The sequence below is a fragment of the Coenobita brevimanus genome, chromosome 96 (genome assembly GCF_032717465.1).
Source record: "Coenobita brevimanus isolate Jiangsu-jjx chromosome 96, ASM3271746v2, whole genome shotgun sequence".
NCBI classification, from domain to species: Eukaryota; Metazoa; Arthropoda; class Malacostraca; order Decapoda; family Coenobitidae; genus Coenobita; species Coenobita brevimanus.
The window spans coordinates 33,631,184-33,652,627 of record NC_137049.1 but is presented as its reverse complement, the minus strand read 5'-3'; the positions used below and the strand labels follow the sequence as shown (position 1 = coordinate 33,652,627).

The window sequence follows — 21,444 nt, the reverse complement described above, 5'->3', positions numbered from 1 at the left end:
CATGTGATTTATAGTGCGTGCAAAGGAAAGTGCGTGCGAGTGAGGGTGCGTGTAAGAGAGTCCCACATGTTGAGCGTTATGGCACTTTGGACTAGCTCATTAGTGTGTGTGTGTGTGTGTGTGTGTGTGTGTGTTCTGTAATGAGGTCACACTTAGCTTACTGATAAGCAGCACTAATAACCTACCTCATTCTTCCTCATAGAACCCCACTTTGGGGGGGAGGGGGATTGTGTGTGTGTGTGTGTGTATATATATATATATATATATATATATATATATATATATATATATATATATATGTATGTATGTATGTGTGTGTGTGTGTGTGTGTGTGTGTGTGTGTGTGTGTGTGTGTGTGTGTGTGTGTGTGTGTGTGTGTGTGTGTGTGTGTGACTCTGTGCATAGGTTTAACAGCCCGTTCCCTGAACCCCAGCAGTCCTCCAACGTGCCACATATCTCATCACTTATCATTACCCTCCCTCATTCTCATACTGCCCCACCTCAACCCCCTCATTCTCATACTGCCCTACCTCAGCCCCCTCATACTGCCCTACCTCAACCCCCTCATACCTATAGTGTCGCACCTCAGCCCCTTCATACTGTCGTAACTCACCTTCCTTTATATTGAGCCACTCCGCCCTTCCTCACACTACTTCACCTCTGCCTCCCTCATAGTTATTTATTTATTTGATTATTCAGTTTGCATTTATTACATTCCGGTTCTCTTTCAGCTCATTCATACAGGTAGCTTATAGATAAAGTATTATAGAATGTTACTTTTCCTGTGAAATTTCCATGTCAGTTTTTCAATGATGCATGTTGGCCCTTCTCACTGTTTCCTGCCAGTTTTGACGAGTGTTTGGAGGCGGTGGGAGCGTTCTTGCTTTACTATCCTTATCCCTCAGTATGTTGAATTAGATCTCGTAGTCATAGTCTACTCTGTAATAAGCAGCCTCGAAAGAACCATGATGTCTGTTGCTGTTTACGTTCCTTTGTATGGCCTTGTGTACTGCCCCACCTCACTCTCCTTCATAGTATCCGATCTCATCCTCCCTTATACAGCGTCACCTTGCTTCCCCTCATACAGCCTCTCTTTACAATGCCTCAGACAGCCCCACCTCTCTCTCTCTCTCTCTCTCTCTCTCTCTCTCTCTCTCTCTCTCTCTCTCTCTCTCTCACACACACACACACACACACACACACACACACACACACACACCTTCCAGGAAAACCTCCAGCATAGACCCCGCCATCAGGCCACACATCCAGCCCCTCCTGGACAACGCCAATTAAATCCTGATATAAGGGTTCGGATCCCATGACACTTATTGTTACTATCTTCACTTCTGCACGCAAGGACACCGTAAACAAAGAATACAGTATTGTTATGAATATTTCTCGTTATGTCGACTTCCATGCTAGTAGAACCGATTTATCTAGTCCGGTTTTGTCAGGAGCCACGTTGATAATAATGATAATTAGGTTAATGTTAGGCCATGTTTTTTAAATGTGTCTGCCGTGAATCCCTTCGTTTTGAGACATTTTGAAGTTGAATAAAGCCGTCTGTGGGTGAATGGAAAGAATCAGTCCCCATCCAATGTTTAATGTAATTCTGCGGGTGACCAGAATGAAATGCACAAGAAGTCATCCTAGAAAGTATGTTAAGTACCTGGCGCGTACAATTATCGATTAAGCCTGTTTAATTCCAAGGTTTATGGCACAATGCAAAGAGCACCTTGAAGCCCCTCCGTCAGAACTAATCAGCTACCCTGTTACTAATGAAGCAAGACACACCCAAACGTACAACAGGTCGATGTGTGTGAGTTTAACCTTCGCCGCAGTACAAAGCATATATATATATTTTTTTTTTATTGACGTACCCAGGAACCCCTTCAGTCGCAGGATGTTCTGTACTTTATTCTCGCTTTACCCAGATAGTTTTTATTCAAATTAGGAAGAATCTCTGGTACTGAAGGACCTGATAAAGACAATTCAAATCCCTCCAGTTAAAAAATAATAATGATAACCGTCTGTTGCTGGTAAGAGTGAAGGAAGGAGAACTCGTCCGATGGAAGACTTTAACCACTATCCCTCCTTCGGTCTTACATAATTCTTTCTTACACTGTAGGTAGAGTATCGAAACGTGACTATGGTAGGCCCTATAATAATGATGGTAGTGATGTTTGCATAAGTGAAGGTGATGCTAATTATTGTGGTAGCTGTAATGATGGCAGTGGTGATGGTGATAGTGATGTTAGTTTTTAGTGGTGATGACTGAGGAATTGGTACTTGTGATGGTGGTAGTTGTGGCAATGTTAGCTGAAACAGTGATGATAGAAGTGGTTGTGGTCATGCTAGCGGTGATAATGGCAGTAAATGTTCAGGCAGTGGTGTTGAAAGGGGTATGTTGTTAGTATATGAATTAAGGATAAGACAATATTCGACAAAGCCAGGTACAGATGTCGGTATGTGCTGACAAGTCCATTATGGCATCCATTAATCGATCTACTATGATGTCTGTTTTGTTTTTTTATTGTTCAGGCGAGCGAGAACACGTGTATAGGTGGACGGTTGATGATTAATAAACAGGTCGGTGGGGAGGAATACACTCAGTACAATACTGTAGATAGTAAAGAACAACACCAGAACTCTGTTACTCTGTTATCTCAGAAACTGGTAAGCTGCAGTTGCCCTGTTACATCTTTGGAAGGAATATGGAAAAGTAATTGATGTTACATAGGTGGCTCATCTCAAAACTCATCACCATCTTCCTGAAGAAAAAGCATCAGATCGAGCCACAAAGCCGGTCTGCCTCTGAAATTATTAAAGCTACAGTGAGTTTACACATACCGCCGGGAAGCTAAAATAACTAGATTTGAAAGCTTGCTCACTCGAACACGTTCCACGCTTTCAAGTGTGGACGTATATAATTATTGAATTCTAACTTTTTTTTTTTTAACTTTAGGAAGAGCCCTCAATACTAAAAGAGCTAATCTAATAACTCCATCTCACTTTTTTTTTTTTTATTCATCTTGCCGTCAGACGATTTTCATCAGCTTAGGAAGAATGTCTCGTACTGTAAGGGTTAACCACAACACAAATCAACCTTCGTCAATGAATGTTAACCTCTTCACCCAAGGACTATTTGTTTATTTTTGCTCTCTCGAAACGACTGTATTCAACTTAGAGCCGAATTTTTTAACTGGAGGAGTTAAAGACAGCCCATATGAATTCCCTCCCTGCCAGATATTCCACGCTGAGCAAGACAATCAGGCAGCACCAGATCATCAATAGAGGTCATCATAGTGAGGATGTTTATTTTGAAAGTGGCTTATCGTCGTATCAATCAAGAGACAGACAGTGAAAAGTAGAGAGGGTATTGACTTGAAGTTAAAGGAAAAAATTTGTACAGTTGGGTCCGAATCATTAAAACTTGGGACGCAAAAGTGTGGACAGACTCGGAATTGTTTGCAGCAATTTCTGAAGCATGTGATGGTTATAAACCAAGTCTGGCCTTTCAGTATCGCTGCTGAGAGCACTCTATAAAGTTGGATGCAGGGTGAATACATCTTAAATTTACAGTAAATATGTGGATGTGAAAATTGCGGGTTTACATTCACGTTTGTCGCATCAGTTGTAATACAGTGGCCACCGTTGCATTACATTAAGCTTTTCTTAACCCCGCCAGCCCGATAATGTATTTTTCAATTTATCCATATCGCTAACTGGAGCTTTTATTCAGTTTAGGGGATACTTCTCGAATTGCGGATGTGAGATACGACTTTCATTAACTCCTTCAGTACAAAAAGTGTTTCCTACGTTAAGAAAATAGTTTGGAGATAGGAAGAATAAGCTGAATTAGTACGTCATTGTGGTGCTGAGGCTGATATTCTTTTATAAGCCCCCTTAGTACTACCAGACGATTTTATTCAGCTCAGTAAACGCTCAGCCACACTTGGATGGCTGATTGAGAAGCTGCTGGTTCATTGGCACCAGGTTTCGAATCCTGGTTCGGGCAGCTGGCTTCACTCGACTCAGGTGTCCATCCACCTTTAATGGGTTGGTGGGTACAATGAATACCTAGGGTAACATCTAGGGAAGGTGATTGTTGTAAACTGGATTTTGCAGTGGCCGTTTATCCCAGAATATTAGGTGAAAAAAAAAACAAAAAAAACTGCCAGCGGTTCAAAGGCTGAAGTTACGGAGATGAGCACCACGGCTAAGCGCCTTATGGCATCAGTCCCCACTTTTACAATACTTTTATTGTAGTCAAGGAGTTAAGAAAGCCAGCATATAAAGTCCTCCAGTTCCTAAAGTCTCTCCTAAGCCTGTATCTCACTGTCTATACACACAGTGTATATATATATATATATATATATATATATATATATATATATATATATATATATATATATATATATATATATACTGTATACGTCGTCTAGAGATAGTAAGAGAAATTAAAATACGTTATCGGACTGAAAGGATCACAACAGTAAACATTTCTCTGATTCTTGCACAGTATAAGTTAATCCTCTCAGTATTATTATTATTATTATTATTATTATTATTATTATTATTATTATTATTATTATTATTATTACTACTACTACTACTACTACTACTGCTACTACTACTACTACTACTACTACTACTACTACTACTACTGCTACTACCACCACCACCACCACCACCACCACCACCACCACCACTACTACTACTACTACTACTACTACTAATAATAATAATAATAATAATAATGATAATAATAATAATACCACTGCTACTGATTCTACTGTACTACAATTACTGTTGCTAGTACTACCGTCATGATCGTCATCATCATCTCAGGACAGTGTCGTCAGGTGCTTGACGAAATGTAGCGCCCACTTCTCACGCATTAGTCAGAAAGCAGTTGATTCCCGTCGCCTCGATTAAACCGGCAAGAAGACCGAGATCTGTGAAGTGATCTGCGGTTGTGTGTCTTTTGGCCGTTGCTTAATCAAGTGGAGTGGGTGAGGGGCAGGTGGGATTTCACCCTAACCTCTTCAGCTCTTGGACGTCATTTTTTGTTTGAATCGGGCTACCACCACAAGATTTTATACGACAGTTTTGTTTAACTCTGGCAGTGAAGGGATTAACTAGGGCTACATCTAACCCCTTACAGTTTTAAAACGAATAGACTCACAACGAATCCTCTGTCATGTGTGATTTGTTTTGAAGCAGGGACAAGGAAAGAGGAGTACCGAAATTTTCCACATCTCGTATTCTCACTGCCAAAAACAAATGCAACTTGCGAACTGGCAAGAGATCTTAAGTTTGTTAGTGAATCCAGACCACGGTGCAAGAAAGGGAAAATGAGGGTGATGGAAAGGAGGAAGTGAGTGGGGAGGAAGGGATGGCATGTCTAGAGGGAAAATATATGAGAAAAGAGAACAGGATTTCGAAGGGAGAAATGTGTGGAGATTTGACAGTGAAATGTTGGAAGGAAGAAGGAGTGTGAGAAAGAAGAGGGGGCATTGGCAGAGGGATGAAATATGAGAAAGGGAAGGTGGCATGGAAAGGGAGGTACATGGGATAAGGAAGGGATTCTTGGGAAGGGAGAGAGGGTGTGGAAAGGAAGAGGGGGCACTTATAGAGGGAGGAGATAATGTAAAAGGAAAGGAGACATGGAAAGGGAGGTGTATGGGATGAAGGAGGGGGTCATAGGAAGAAAGAAAGGGTGTGATATGTAAAGAAAATGAGGCATGGGAAGGGAGGTGTATGGAATGAGAAAGGGGGTGATGGGAAGGAAGAGGTGTGAGGAGGAAGAGGGTGAGTAGGAATGGGTAAAATGCTGGTAATTAGAAGGAGGGACACTTCCATCATTCCTTGCCGTGACTGCAGCGACGGGTGATTCCCAGAACGTACTGAGTGTTAAGCAGAAGAGTTTGTCATAATTACAGTGAATACAAGGTGGATTGTAAATAGCGCCACACTAGAACTCACTGGGTGGTATCTTGTATGTTGCGGCTGGGTATGCTGGTGTGGGCGTGAGTGTGGCAGTGGAAGTAGGAAATGAAGAGATAATGCAGGCTAGACATTAATAACGCTGACTGTACCTTCCCCACAAGACACAAGAAATCAACGAGGAATAAATAAATAAATAAATAAATAAACGAGCGTTATACATGGGTCGCCCTGTATAACCTGTTTGTTTTTCAGTATATATAATCGCTCCCTCCTGCCTGGGGTTGTCTTTTCGTATTTGTCTTTATTCTGTGTGATCTCATCCGAAATTATTCAGCTTAAGAGAGACGTCCAGAAACGGAAAGGATCGGAAGCAGTCTCAGGCCATTTCATTAGAGTCATTTTATATTTTTCTTCTGGCCAACTCTAGACGATTGTATTCAGATTAAGAAGGAGTTTAGCAAAAATATATACTTGACTACACTTCTGGCCTAAATATACAAGTCAGTCAGGTACAGGAAGGCATCTGTAATGATTTCCTGTAATATGGTCTGTTTACAATGGCTGGCGACGTCTGCGCCTCATTCATTCTCAATAATCTCTCTCTCTCTCTCTCTCTCTCTCTCTCTCTCTCTCTCTCTCTCTCTCTCTCTCTCTCTCTCTCTCTCTCTCCCCACCGCCGCCGTGAAGAAATATGGGTGTACAAATGCGAGCAAGCCAGTATCACCATAGATTACAAAACAACGCAAAGGGGAGAACATTACTAAACGTGTGGGTATTCCTTTGTCTCGCCACATGCCTGACTGACGTGTGTGTTTGCTGGCCACATGCAACATACCTCACCCTCACGCCTCACTGAGAGAGAGAGAGAGAGAGAGAGAGAGAGAAGCAGTGTATGTGTGGGGTTTGGCAGCTACAGTACAGTATTGACAACTCACCCTTCACACACCAAGTACCCCTAAAAGCCAACACTCCAAGATTATCGCTATTTCAGCTTACCGGTACATTTTTTTTTTTTTTTTTAAGGAATATTCTGTGTTTGTATGTGCACATGGGGACAATAATAGCGCTCCAATTTTTTTTTTTTTTTACTTGGACAATTACGAAGCTCTCACCTAACTTTCTACAAAGTTTGTTGGGTTTCTCATCATGATCAGCCGTTGAGGTCCACTGCAGGACAGGCCTATCCCTACCGAAGCAGGGACGATACAGCCAATGTATCTCTACCCAGTGGCTTAGGCTGTCTGGTAGAGGCTGTATGTAGGGTGAGAAGTGCTTGTGAGTGTGACTGTAGTGTTGTTGTGGCTTTGGATGTGTGTGTAGTCTGTGAACCAAGTGTAATCGGCCCGCCTTAAGCCGAGTGGGTGCAAGCATACTAGTATGCGACACTGGTTCAACCACAGCATCCCTTGTGTCCGCCAAAGTAGCAAGTGGCTTGGTGAACGCTTCCCAAAGTTTTTACAACTCTGGCGGGAGGCGAACCCGCGCTCACCAGCGTGCCGAAACGCACACTCTACCATTGTACCAGAGGCTGCTGTTGAGTTTCTAAGATCTCATTAACGTACAACAGTTATCTGTGCTGGAGAGGGAGGCCTTCCTATGGTGGCCTTGATATAACGAGTTTGATTCACTGTTCGGTTATACAAACATTCCCCTTCCCCCTCCCTATCCCTCAAAAGGAGGATGGTGGACTGCCGAAGAAAGGCAACTTCAGTCTGCAGTCCACTGGATTCACGTTACATGTGAACTTGGGCAATAATTACTACGGTACCGCCACCACCACCACCACTGCTACTACTACTGCGATAGTCATCGCTCACTGTCGCATAATCATCGTAATGAAACTAATCACGCACGCTGTCAGTTTTACGTGTATGGTTCTGCATATGCAAATGTTTAGACTGATATAGTTGAGGGCGAGGATGAAGTATGTGTATAGTTGTGATCAGAAGTTGCACTGTCACCAAACTGTGTGAAATCCTGAGTCATCTTGCTATGCTAACCAGTGTATTTCAGGAACAGTCGTGAGAAATATTCACCTGCAATCCTCTGCCAGTTTTGTGTTTTGCCTCCCATATTTCTCCTTCATCCCCAAAGTGACAGAAAGTATATTTCCTCCTCGTGCTCCATGGTCGTGTGTTCAGACAGCTGTCACATAAAAGTAGTTATGTAGCACCCTCCACTGCCATTGCCGGTAGAGAAGTGTCACAGCTGTACCCTCCCCATCAATACTTCCTTTTCAACTTGTCACAGCTCTCTCAACTTAATGACATCTTGGGAAATCGATAGTAATATTCAAAGGATATCAGAATTATCTTAATCTCTCCTGAACCCCAGACTTGTAGAAGCTTGACTGATCATGTGAACTATATTCTGAGAGGGATTCCAATCTCGACTCGTTTGTTCGGAATTCCAGACACGGAAAAGGATTGTTTACCCTGACTCTGTTTCTTTGTTTGTCCATGTGTATAGGTATTCACAGTATACTTATTTTATCATGTGGAATGTATGTAGATATGCGACCCTGTGCTGGTGCGTGAGTGTGGCCTGGTGAATGTGTGTGTGTGTGTGTATGTGTGTGTGTGTTTGTGTGTGTGTGTGTGTGTGTGTGTGTGTGTGTGTGTGTGTGTGTGTGTGTGTCTAAGAAAAACAGTGAATGCATGTAAAACTATGTGCGTGTTTGAGTGTGTGTGTGTGTGTGTGTGTGTGTGTACAGGTGAGGTGGTGGTGGGGGTGGTGGTGGTCGTCAGGTGAGCAGCGAGGTGCCACTATTGATCAAGACACCTGCCACTTGCTGCCCACCTCACACCTGTCCCACCTATCAATTATGCATTCCATCGACCCAGTACCTGGCCAGTAGCTACCCTGTTCAGATACCTGTTGGCCATTAAGTTTATATGTGCCGAATGAACTGGGTATGACTTTCTCATTTACAATTTTTGAACAGCGATAAAAGAATGAGGTCAGATTAAGCAAATAGGAGAGACTGAAGTAAACGTAAGTGTTGTAGTCACCAAGGTAACGTAATGGTGGTAGAACACACACACACACACACACACACACACACACACACACACACACACACACACACACACACACACACACACACACACACACACACACACACACACCACTTCCAGCCAACATACCTCACTACAACCGGCCCTTCCCTTTCCCCCTCTGCCTCCACCCTCCTTCCTTCCCCTCTAGCTTCCCCCTTCCCCTCTACTCCTCCTCACCTTCCTCTCTTCCCCTCTGCCCCACAATTCTCCTTTCCGCTTTACTCTCCGTCTGCTTTCCTCTTTCCTGTCTGCTCCACCCTCCCTCTCTCTCTCTTCACTGATTTAACCATTCTTTGTCTTCTACCTCTTGTTTTTTACCTCCTCCTTTCCCTGCCACCCTCCCCTCTTTCCTTTCCCTTCTACCCCCGTGTACAAGTCTGCCCTGTCTGTCCCTCCCTCCGCCCACCACCAGCATGCCTTCCTATCCACCCACAGCCCTCGTCGTGTGTCCAGCCCCCACCCCTCACCCACCCCGACCCTGGCGACCCCCGGCACACAGACACAGCAAGCAACCCTGCCACTGTTGTGTTGTCACTCACCACGTCTACCGGCACTCCACCACCACATTCACCACACCGAAAACCTACCACACCGCAACAGTCACTGCACCGCCACAAATACCACCACACCTCCACACCTGCCACACCACCACATCTACTACCATATCACCATAACACCTGGTCACAACGACGTCCTTCAACCCCGCTAATGATCGCTGATTGTGATAATGTGCACGATACAATCTCAAAGACCTTAATAGCTCAAAGAACGTTGTGACAGTAGTATGAGAGCGTAAAAACAGACGATTATCGTGGAAGGGAAATCAAACTGCAACTGTGTGGCCGCTAGAAACCTGAAAAGTAAGGCTTACACAAACATGAGTGAATCAACATGTGTGCAACAAATAAATATTTGTGTGGGTGCTGTATGCTGGTTTATGACGTAATCAGTACACGGACGTGGAAATGCCAACCAGTATTATGAAACCGAGAGTTTGTGATAGAACTGTCATGGCTTTCAGTAAATATATTAATGCTTCACTGGCAATCGGTAACTGCCCTTCCAACCTGCGGTGCGCCCTCAGCCATGTTTGCCACACCCGAGCACACAGAGAGGCACAATCAGACACTCGTTATAACTGTCAGAGAATCATCCATAAAGGGCATCAGTTATGAGGAACGAGTCAACTCTCCAATGCCGGTAATAAAGTCATCGATGAAGCAGTCAGAAGACAACCAGAAGGCCAGGCGATCGAGGTTTATACAGCGGCTGAAGCAACGAGCCACAGTTTCACCAGACCCTTCTTCAGATTCCATCGACCTGGAGAGTCGCCCTTCAACCGGTGAGAGTATGGCCATGCAGAGTTTCCGTCATCCACAGACAGAAAATGAGAGAAAAAAAACATCTCCTCCCTCCACCAGCAGAGGACACCAGTATGAAATCATAGACAGTCAGAACCAAAGATTTATGCAGTTCGTCCAGGAAGCCACCACGATGCTGGAGAATATTTCTAATGAAAGAAAACGCCTGCCGTGGTATGAGAGAGTGGCGCTGTACCTTCGCTCTGTGTGGGACGACGAGCCTATTCCCTCCCGCTGTCCTTCGAGGTTACTATTCTGGCACATCCACGCTGACGACGGCGAGCACATTTCCAACACGCCCATAGCCAACGGGGAATACGTGGTGGCCTTCAACAACATGGCAGCTCTCCACAAGCCGCACCGAAGCATGCGCTCGTGTATGGCCATCGTCCGCAGCATAACCAAGCCCCACCATAGGGAGGAGGACCATGGCAAGCTGGACAGCCCGCCGGAAAATAGGATTCTTCCATTTTCTCGCAAGAAGAAAATAGAACGCATATTCCATAGTGAACAGTAATTAATTTTATACAACCTGACCTTACCTCGTAGGAGTAGGACAAGTTTCAAGCAAAATACCTCAACAGTGGAAACACATTAGCTTAAGCCAAAGAATACGAAAAAAATGAAAACAAAAATAGTGAATATTGGTTACCTGACCAAAACAGTGAAGAGGCGCGGTGTTAGAGGGTGTTGAGAAGCGAATTATGAGAGAGAGAGAGAGAGAGAGAGAGAGAGAGAGAGAGAGAGAGAGAGAGGTGCAAGACTGAGATGAGGTGTAAGGGAAACGTGAAGCATAAGAGTGAGAGGTGCATGAGGTGTAAGAGTGGGAGGTGATGTATAAGAGGGAAGTGTTGTGTAAGTGTGAGAAGTGGGATATAACAGTGGGAGGTGACGTCAGAGATGGAAAGGAGGTGTAGGAATGTGAGGTGAGGTATGAGAGAGAGTTGGGGTGTAAGACAGTATAGCGAGGTAATTGGAGAAGAGATGTAGGAGGGTGCTGGAATGTGTGGTGCAGGAGTGATGGAAAGGTGAGGTGTGACAGTACTGGGGTAGTGAGGAATAAGAGAATTGAGAAGGTGAAGTGTAAGATGTAGCTGATGTGTCAAAGGAAGGTGAGATGAGGTGCAGGGCTATGGGCGAGGTGATGTGTGAGGAGTTGGTGTGTTGTGGTGGTGGTGTGTTGTTGTGGTAGGTGTTAGTGCGTTGCCCCGGTCGACCCCCACCAGCACGCAAACCTCCTCGAGGGAGCAACACAGGGGCACAAGGTAACTGGCACCTCACACGCCATCACACTACTCATTTATGTCGGCGGGGGGAGAGGGGGGAATGAAGGGGGAGGTCAGCGTTTAGGGCAGAGATTTGGTTGTGTCTGTTTATTACTGTCTCTGTCACTACGGAAACTGATTATTGCTGATGAAGCTGATTTAACCGATTCAGTCCGGTAACGTATTCTGTATTTTATTCATCCTATCTCCCAATGATAATATTCAGCCTAGGATAGAATTCTTCTCACTGGAGGGATTAGATGTAGCGTTCCTTTACCCCACCACTACTGAAGGTTTCTATTAAGCTGAGTAAAATCGCCTCCAGGTGGTAAGAATGAAACTTAAAAGTACGTCACTGGACTGAATAATTAGCTGACTGACAAACGCTGAATTATTCACTTTCTATAATCGATAATATCAGAAATGCAACCTGTCATAACTTTATTTTTCATACACTACTTTTCCTTTCCCATCACAGGACGTTCATCTTATCGAACGTCATATTTCCATGGATTATATACTACATACATCTCTAGCCCTATTCTCTATTGCTACTGTATAATTGTTTCACTGGAAGGAGTCAAATCATAGAGGCTTTATCTTATTTTCATCTATCCCATAACAGTGGCAATGAAATAATCCAATACTTCGTTAGTAACCAGGTAATAATCACGAAAATGCTATCGGGAAGCAGTAATATTACTTTGCAAAGAAAATAACACCTTGCAGATATATTACTGATGCAACCCAGTTTATTAGGGGGGATGATGATGATGATTAGTAGTAGTAGTAGTAGCAGTAGTAGTAGTAGTAGCAGTAGTAGTAGTAGCAGTAGTAGTAGTAGTAGTAGTAGCAGTAGTAGTAGTAGTAGTATCATTATTACTTCTTGTTACAGTCCGAGTGACACAAGCATGTTCTCTAACCCCGTCTCTCTCTTCCACAGCTACCTAATGGGAAGAGCGCCTGGGCCGGGAAGGTTGGGGACAAAAGACCAGCACGAAGATGGCCGCCCAAAAACAAGGTAACGTCAATAGGCTCACTGCTGTCGGAATTGCACGGATTTTTTTTTTTTCCTGGGTGCAGGTGAAAATATCTAGAAAGAAGTATTGTTGACTTTCCATAGTATATTAGACAAAAAGTTTAACCTTCTCCCTATGCACGTTTTTTTTTTCTTTTTTTTGGGGGGGTCGAGATGCAAGTGAAAGTGTTTAGACTGAAGTATTGTCTACTTTCCGTGGTATATTAGACCATGAGTTTAACCTTCTCCCTATGAAAAAAGGGTAACATTACGCCTACCTGTCAGTACCCTTAAAGCTTCTGGCATTGCACTTTTTTTTTTTTTTTTTTTTTAAAGACGAATTTAACCCTTTCACTGAGATGACGTAGTAGATAGTTCATTCTTGCTGCCTCCAGACGATTTTACTCAAGTTAGAAAAGACCTCTCGGATTGAAGAGGCTTATGAAGGATCCAAGTAACCACAGTAATCCTTCCATTTCGAAACGTTTTCCCCAAGGTGAATAAAATGGTCCGAAGTTGGCAGGATTAGAACAAACAATGCATCCTCTGTCTGAATGGAGAAACACATCTTCACCATCCCGAAGCCTCTGTATTAGGAGCATAGTCAGTCACAGTCAATACAGTCTTTATTTTGATCAAGAAAATAGAAAATTCGGTTGATAATATTCTTGATTCATAGCAAAATAGTTCGTTATCACGCAACATCGGAAAATAAGAAGCAGGGAAGTAGGATAACAAAACAGAAGCTGCATTACATAAAGCCTCACGAATATTGCAGATCCCTGAATACTTTGAAATGAAATCGTTACCATCGAATACTTAAAAGTGACACATGCTCTGGTTAACATTGTCCTCCACCTCTTCACCTTTCGCTCCACTAATTTCACGTTCCCACCAGTACTCTTATTTGGCACTGCATTTTCTTCTCAGTCTGCCACCATTTCCCACACCCTTGCCAACATTCATACCACCACCCCAGCTCAGTCTCCTCTTGCCACCATCACTTCACCCTTATTATCACCACCCTGACATAACCCTTTACCCCCCATTATTACCAACATTGCCACCCCTGCCACTGCCCCTACTACGACCACCACTCCTACCATCATCAACACCTGAAACCCAGCCCCTAACACCACTTGCACCACACCCCTACAACCACCTACATCACCCCTCATCACCACATACACCACAACCCACACTCCCACTACCACATACACCACAACCCACACTTCTACCACCACATCCACCACAACCCACACTTCTACCACACATACACCACAACCTACACCCCTACCTTCATCTTTACAACTGTCACCGGAGCATAACCCCCCAGTGTCACCCCTCTGCCCCCACTACCCACACGCTGTCCATTACTTCTCACATTTGTTAACACAACATCCCAACCCCCAGTAGCTACACTACAGCCACCACCACTGATACCACAGCCTCTGCCAATACCATCCCCTGTGCCTCAAGCATCACCGTTACATAACCATTTCAACCCTGCCACCACCATTTTACCCCTACTGTCTCTCCTTCCAACGCGTAACATACATCCACCACCCCCTTCAGCACCCCAGCACCTGCCCCCACCGCCGTGCCCGTAAGCCGTACATAATGGCCTGGCTTAGCGACCCCTCCCGAACGCGACGTGGACGAAGCGGATGACTTTAAACAAATCGCAATGTTTATAAAGTTGATCACTGGGAAGAGGTCAGCTAAGACCAGGAAATAGTTGCCCCGCCCTTCTAAACCTGTTCTGCCCAGTCATTGTCAGGCCTGAAAAAGTCACGAACTTACTGCGTCTGACTCAACAGGCATACAAGGTAATAATAGGACAAGACTAACCGTGAATGAGGAATTGTTCAGTCAGCTAAAAAAAGGATTCAGACACGTGGACACAGTGGATTTCAGTATTAACACTGCGGTTTCTGTCATCTCGGAATGGTTGGTATGCCTGGTATGCGGGGTGCACTACCAAAGTGATTTGATAATGGTACCGGTATGATAGTTCGTCGATCAGCCTCAACAAGCAAAGTTTTGATCTTTCGTTCGGTGTCGCATACACTTTGACGATTGGAGAGTTCCTTGGTTTGTTGTTTGTTGAATATAAACTCTTTATTCATATCCATCCATGAATGTCTAGATTACGCACAGGAAAAATAAACTTAAGATTACAGTTTTGTGCCCAGGATATGAGCAGGAAACCCCCGAAGCAGTTCCCAACTTCTTTGCATGTAGCTGAGCATCATTATGGTAGAAATTTTGGCGTGCGGAGTATATAATTTAATAAAATACATTGGAAAAAGATTGCCATTACGAAGATTTCATTCACATACTGTTTTTTCCCTGTCCCTTCCGCTGTCGCTTTGTGTTATGTAATAGATGAGCAGTTATCAAGTCTACCGATGTATCACAGGTTTTCAGAAAGTTACGGTTAGGTTCACTCTGTTAGGCTTAGGTGGACTGGCAGCAGCATTAACAATTGTCTCAATTCTCAGCTTTATATCTTTCATAATTATTTAACTTTGGTTTTTCAGTGTTTTAGAGGTAAAAGTAGAGCGCTGATACCACCACCACCATCACAACAACATCAACAACAACCCACACCTCTGTCGCCGCTGCCACTACCACTGCCACCCCAACCCACATATCTGCCACCACCACCCCAACCCACATATCTGCCACCACCACCCCAACCCACATATCTGCCACCACCACAACCACCACCGCCAGCATAACCCACTTATCTGCCACCACCACTACAGACCACAAGTCTGCCACCACCACCACTACCACAACCAACATGTCAGCCACCACTACCATCACTACCACAACCCATATTTCTGCCACCATTACCACCCCAACCCACACCTTTGCCATCACTACCACCACAACTCAAACTTTTGCCACCAATACCACCACAACCCGCACCTGCCACCACCACCAAAACCCACACCTGCCGTCACCACCAACCACCACAACAACCCTCATAATTTGCACCTCCACAACCCATACTTCTACCGGCACCATCACAAGCCCTGCCTCTGCCACAATCAACCGCCACGATTCACACCTCTGTTACCACCACCACACCACCACCATCACCACCAATTCACACATCTTCCTTCACAGCCATCATCACCACCTAACCCCCACGTTGCTGCCACCCCGTATCACTCTCTCTTAAGTTATCTGACGCAAGAATACTTTGAACTGGTGAAAACTGTTCTCATGAAGTTGCAGATGCTGCTAACACTTCCACAGTGTTCATACAACATGAGTACGAGTACTTGAAACCTGTACACATACATAAGATTTCAAATTATTAATGAATGGCAGAATTTTGGCAAAAAATTGGCATTATCAGACGGTCTTCGTGCTTCAGTTTGTAGCAATTCTACTTGGGCTGGATTATCCGTGAGTTAAATTGATAATATAAGATGCTGTATATGCATAGCGTATTTTGGCAAACGTACTTGTTCATAAAATAATGAGCACCGGCATTATTCTCGTCGTTTTGTGGGCTCCGTAGCGCACATTCCTTGCATGATTGTTGCTGCATAATGCACATTAATACTTTTTTGTTATTACAAACAATATGTCCAAATCAGTGGGTTGGTGGAGGATTAGTGCCCCTTCTTGTAAAACAAACAACTCAAAGTCAAATGGCCACCCCTTACGGGATTATGGCGTCTGGCAATAGATAGATAGGTAGAACATTTGCAAAATATAAGGCAAAGTAACTCTTTAATCCCGGTCACCCTCCATAGAAAACGGAGTTGGGCACTTTTAAAAGTTTTACAGGGAGGAACATCAAAGCTTGAACCTATGAGTTTCGCGATTATGAGCCAGTAGGCAGAGGGCGGTACGCTAAATACCGATCAGCAAAATCCCATGATCGCTAGATCTCTTGCACCCCTCCCCCCCTTTTTGACCAGATTTATGCCCATTCGTGCGCCATAATTTCACGAACTTTATTGGTAACAAAGAAATGAAGTGAAAAAATATTTGTAAACTTATAATCAAAATTAAATTATTTCTTTGCTGGGTATATATTATAATAGAAAATAAAAAATCCAATATATAGTATGCTTAATATGTAACGATGAAGTGAAATATTAAATCAAGCTAATGCACCTCTAACATCATCCATGTCGAGGGTATGCATAAAGTATACCACTGATTCCACAAACTTATCCAAAGCAAGGCCTTTTTATGTATTCAAGGACATAAAACAGGGGTATAATGATGTCCTTTTCCTCCCATTTTCGCCCTAGTTAGTAAAAAAAAATAAAAAGTACTCTTGCAAAGTAATTCGTGGGCGTTGATTTTACCACACGCTCCAAGAATTTTCTGATAGCTTAGTCAAGAGCTCATTCCTCCTCCTACTGTGGTTTACGGAGGGGAAGAGGATCAGTAAGTTGACTGATGAATTGTACGTCTATACGTTTGCTGTCAGGTGATATCCTACCGACAAATCCTTCTTACAGAGTCGAGAATTTAGTGTCTGGGCCCCTTACACTGTTCTGTGATACTGAAACATATTGAGAAAGAATCCTAGTGTGTAGTGTGCCGGTGTTCTTTGGAAATGATGGTAAGATTGGATCCGATCCTAAATTACACGACTATACGTAAGTGACACCTGATTCTTCCACTGAAACGTGATCGACGAGGCTGGTATTAAATTTCCAGATGTTTATTATTTTTATGTTACAGAGCTACTTTTTATTGTTATTTTCTTGATGTCTGGTATATCATTTGCATTTTGTGTTTGCTTACACTTCTAGGAGGAAGATCAGGAAGAAGACTCTGAGGATGGTGATGATATTGATGAGGTACAGGTACAAACAGTGAGTTGTTACATTGGCTGAAATCTCGCACCATCATCACTTAAACCCTTTGGCTGCGAAACATCTACATTACATTATATTCCGGTCATTGATAGACGATATTACTGCGCACAGGACTTAGACATCAAAAATTTCAATAACGACCACATTTAACATTTTGGCCGAGAGCATCGCAGTCAAATGGTTTACTTGCATGGTTCTCCTCCCTCTAAGCGACTGCAGGGCGAACTGTTCCTGGGTACAACGGCAGTGATGACTCAAGTTGTTCATCCATCGCACCCTTTCCTCCTCCACTTACGTCTGATGTCCGCAGATCCGCATGTTGTACCAGTCTTGCGTCCTTCCCAATCCCCTCCCCCTCCTTCCCGAAACAACCACTGTACATTGATCAAGAGATTATCCGGGAACTAGAGCCCACATTTTGAAGGATTGAGGTGTGTGTGTGTGTGTGTGTGTGTGTGTGTGTGTGTGTGTGTGTGTGTGTGTGTGTGTGTCTGTGTCTGTGTGTGTGTGTGTGTGTGTGTTGGTAAATATTTGGAGAGAGAGAGAGAGAGAGAGAGAGAAGGGGGGGAAGAAGTGTGTATGTGAGTGCCCGTGCGCGCCTGTGTATGTATGCTCGTGTGTGTATGTGTGAGTACGTATGTGTATGTGTGTGCGTGAGTGTACCAGTGTCAATACGTGTTTATGGACGTGTTGATATACCTACATGTGCTTTCCTGTATGTGGGAGCCTGCGAGGGTCGAGGAGTAACATGCACACCTACCAGTTTTCCGGACCTGAGTTAATTCCAGTCGGGGGTGAACATTTGAGAGGTGCCGTAGTATGTCCTCTCATGCGATGACACGTTCACTCCCTGTCCAGCTTCTTCCGATGGCACATACAGACTTTCTTATTCACAAACACATTCATTTTCCTCATACACACTCTAACCCTGTACACCAAAGCCTTCCACTCCCGTACCCTTGTGTGAAGCACTGGCTGGGGGCGGGTCACATTTCCAGGGACAGAAAGTTGTGTTTCACAGCCTTACGGATCAACTGCACTTAAGAACCTGCAAAACACGGCTTGGATGTGTATAGCCTATTGGAGCTGCTCGCCAGTGTAGGAGGACGCAAGTCGGTCGTTACAATGCATACATACATGATACATACATGAGTGACTGTGTATATGAACGTGTGTTTATACGTGTGTCTGTACTTGGTTGTGTGGACGCTTTGCGTGTGTGTGTGTGTGTGTACACATGTGCATGTACACCTACCATGTATGAAAAGATAAATAAATAAACAAAATGTAATCCTATTCCATATTCGGTAACCCTCTGGTTCAACTGAACAGTATCTTCAGCTGTCTAATCAGTTCAGTATCTTTTTAAAATATCAAGTAATTTATGTTTGATTTTATTGGTAACTAATATTATTTTATTCTGTTTTAAACTTTTTAACTAACTTTGAACTTGCTAGAAAAATTTGGTTCTTCAAAGATATTATTGGTAACTGGGCGCCTGGCATTTTGCAGGTTATCATTGCCTTATCAATCGTGTTATTATTATTCTCTTTTCAAAGCAGAATGGTCAGTCATTATTTTTAAATAGTTAAAGTGTCACCACTGGGAAAATGGGATTAAATTAAAGGATGTCAGTAGTGACATGATGGAGTGAAGGAAGTCGCACACTACCCCTTGTGAGCATGCTGCAAGAATCAGTCCTGAGCCCACCAGTAACATCCTCCGACGCGCCGTTGTTGACTGGGCGAGGGTGTGGCTTGCCATTAAGCCTGAACGCAAGCACGAGTTTGGTGCCTCACTTCCTTCGCGCTGGCGAGGAACTGGCACGACCTACTGTGACTTATTTGTTAAGATTAATTAAACTGTATACTGTATGAGGGCGGGGTCAGAATGCGCTGTACATAGTGTTATTCGTATGGTGCACCTAATCAGGTAGAAAATGTGCACTGCACCGCGTACTGTATGTCTGCATTACATGACCAACTTTTGGGACAAAGAAAATATCTGATATAGAATAGTGCACCAGTAGCGTATAATGCTTCTTCGGAGACACATTAATGACAATCGTACATACAGTACAAGAGTGGATGGTGATGAGCAACGGGGAAATGTACAGTAAGTTGTTAGCCAATACACACGCACTAGTACATACACACTGGTAACGTGTAGTGTGATGTTATAAAGAGCTGTTACACCTACCCAGAGTATACTGTTTGTAAAAAGGTGTAGTGTGGTATTTGTGTATAATGCAAGAGTGATAAGTTCTAGCGTTTGGTGCACAGATCCTGTTTTGTGAGCCTCACTGTATTTCCATGTCGTGAGTTGACCAGGTACACTAATTTGAACGACATGACTGCTGTATGCATATATGTAGTAGTACCTGCACTTTGTGTTGGTATTGTACGAGTGTGCTGTACAAACTGAATTGCTGTCGCACAATATTGTACTGTACAGTTTAGTGGTACAGGCGTTCACAATTCACTCTGTAGGCGTTATAGATCTGTAATGTATTGTGCATTCAGTAATGTTGAGTTCATTATATTTTGTGGCCGGTGATATAGCCTTGTAGTATACGGGGTGATATAAGAGCATGCGTACACTTTGTTTACATGTATACCTTCATTATTACAAATTACAGAATAATTATATTACAATTGAGACCCTGAGCTTAAGAGGTTAGTATCATTTCTCTTATGAGTAATGTAATGCAGTGTTATAAATCTATGTTGTGGTTAATGATTATTTTCTAACAACAGTAAAATACTGTAAAGAAAGTGTGGACTTACTTATGCACCGCACTGCATTGTTGGGTGAGTGAAGGAAAGTGAAGCATACAGTGTGGTGTGGTGCGGTGTGGTATGGAGATGAGGCGTGATATGATGCGGTGTGATATGGAGATGAGTCGTGGTATGGTACTGTTTGGTATTGAGATGCGTATGTGGTACGGTTTGGTATGGAAATGAATTGAAGTGTGGTTTTATGGTATGATAGTTTGGTATAGTGGTGTTATAATGTGAGGTGTAGTAACACATCCCTGGGTCACACACACAGGTGGATGCTGGTGGAGACAGCCTGGAAAAACGCGCCGACGGCAAGTACCGCCAGACAGGGGTCGTGAACATCGTACTCTATGTCGGCCTGGGTCTCATCGCGCTAGGTACGTCTCACACACACACACACACACACACACACACACACACACACACACACACACACACACACACACACACACACACACACACACACACACACACACACACACACACACACACACACACACACACACACACACACACACACACACACACACACACACACACACACACACACACACACACACACACACACACACACACACACACACACACACACACACACACACACACACACACACACACACACACACACACACACACACACACACACACACACACACACACACACACACACACACACACACACACACACACACACACACACACACACACACACACACACACACACACACACACACACACACACACACACACACACACACACACACACACACACACACACACACACACACACACACACACACACACACACACACACACACACACACACACACACACACACACACACACACACACACACACACACACACACACACACACACACACACACACACACACACACACACACACACACACACACACACACACACACACACACACACACACACACACACACACACACACACACACACACACACACACACACACACAAGTAACTGCATTATTTTCTCGTGGCTCCTGGAAGTTTCATAACACATCTTTCTCAGCGATTTATTATGCACATTACACCTCAACATCCTCCTGATGAAAACTATGTTGATGTCAAAGTTATATAGACGCATACAAGTAAATATTAAGATGTAATGTGCAAAAT

At 43.7% G+C, this 21,444-nt stretch overlaps 1 protein-coding gene across 1 annotated transcript in view; it reads left to right on the top strand.

Annotated features, from left to right (window-relative positions):
• LOC145413428 (uncharacterized) overlaps positions 1-21,444 on the top strand; it is a 198,803-nt gene that overhangs the window by 171,109 nt on the left and 6,250 nt on the right. Inside the window, exons 2-3 of the mRNA XM_080283113.1 lie at positions 12,581-12,658; positions 20,566-20,671. Coding sequence (XP_080139239.1) covers positions 12,581-12,658; positions 20,566-20,671 — 184 coding nt within the window. The remainder of the gene's footprint in view (positions 1-12,580; positions 12,659-20,565; positions 20,672-21,444) is intronic.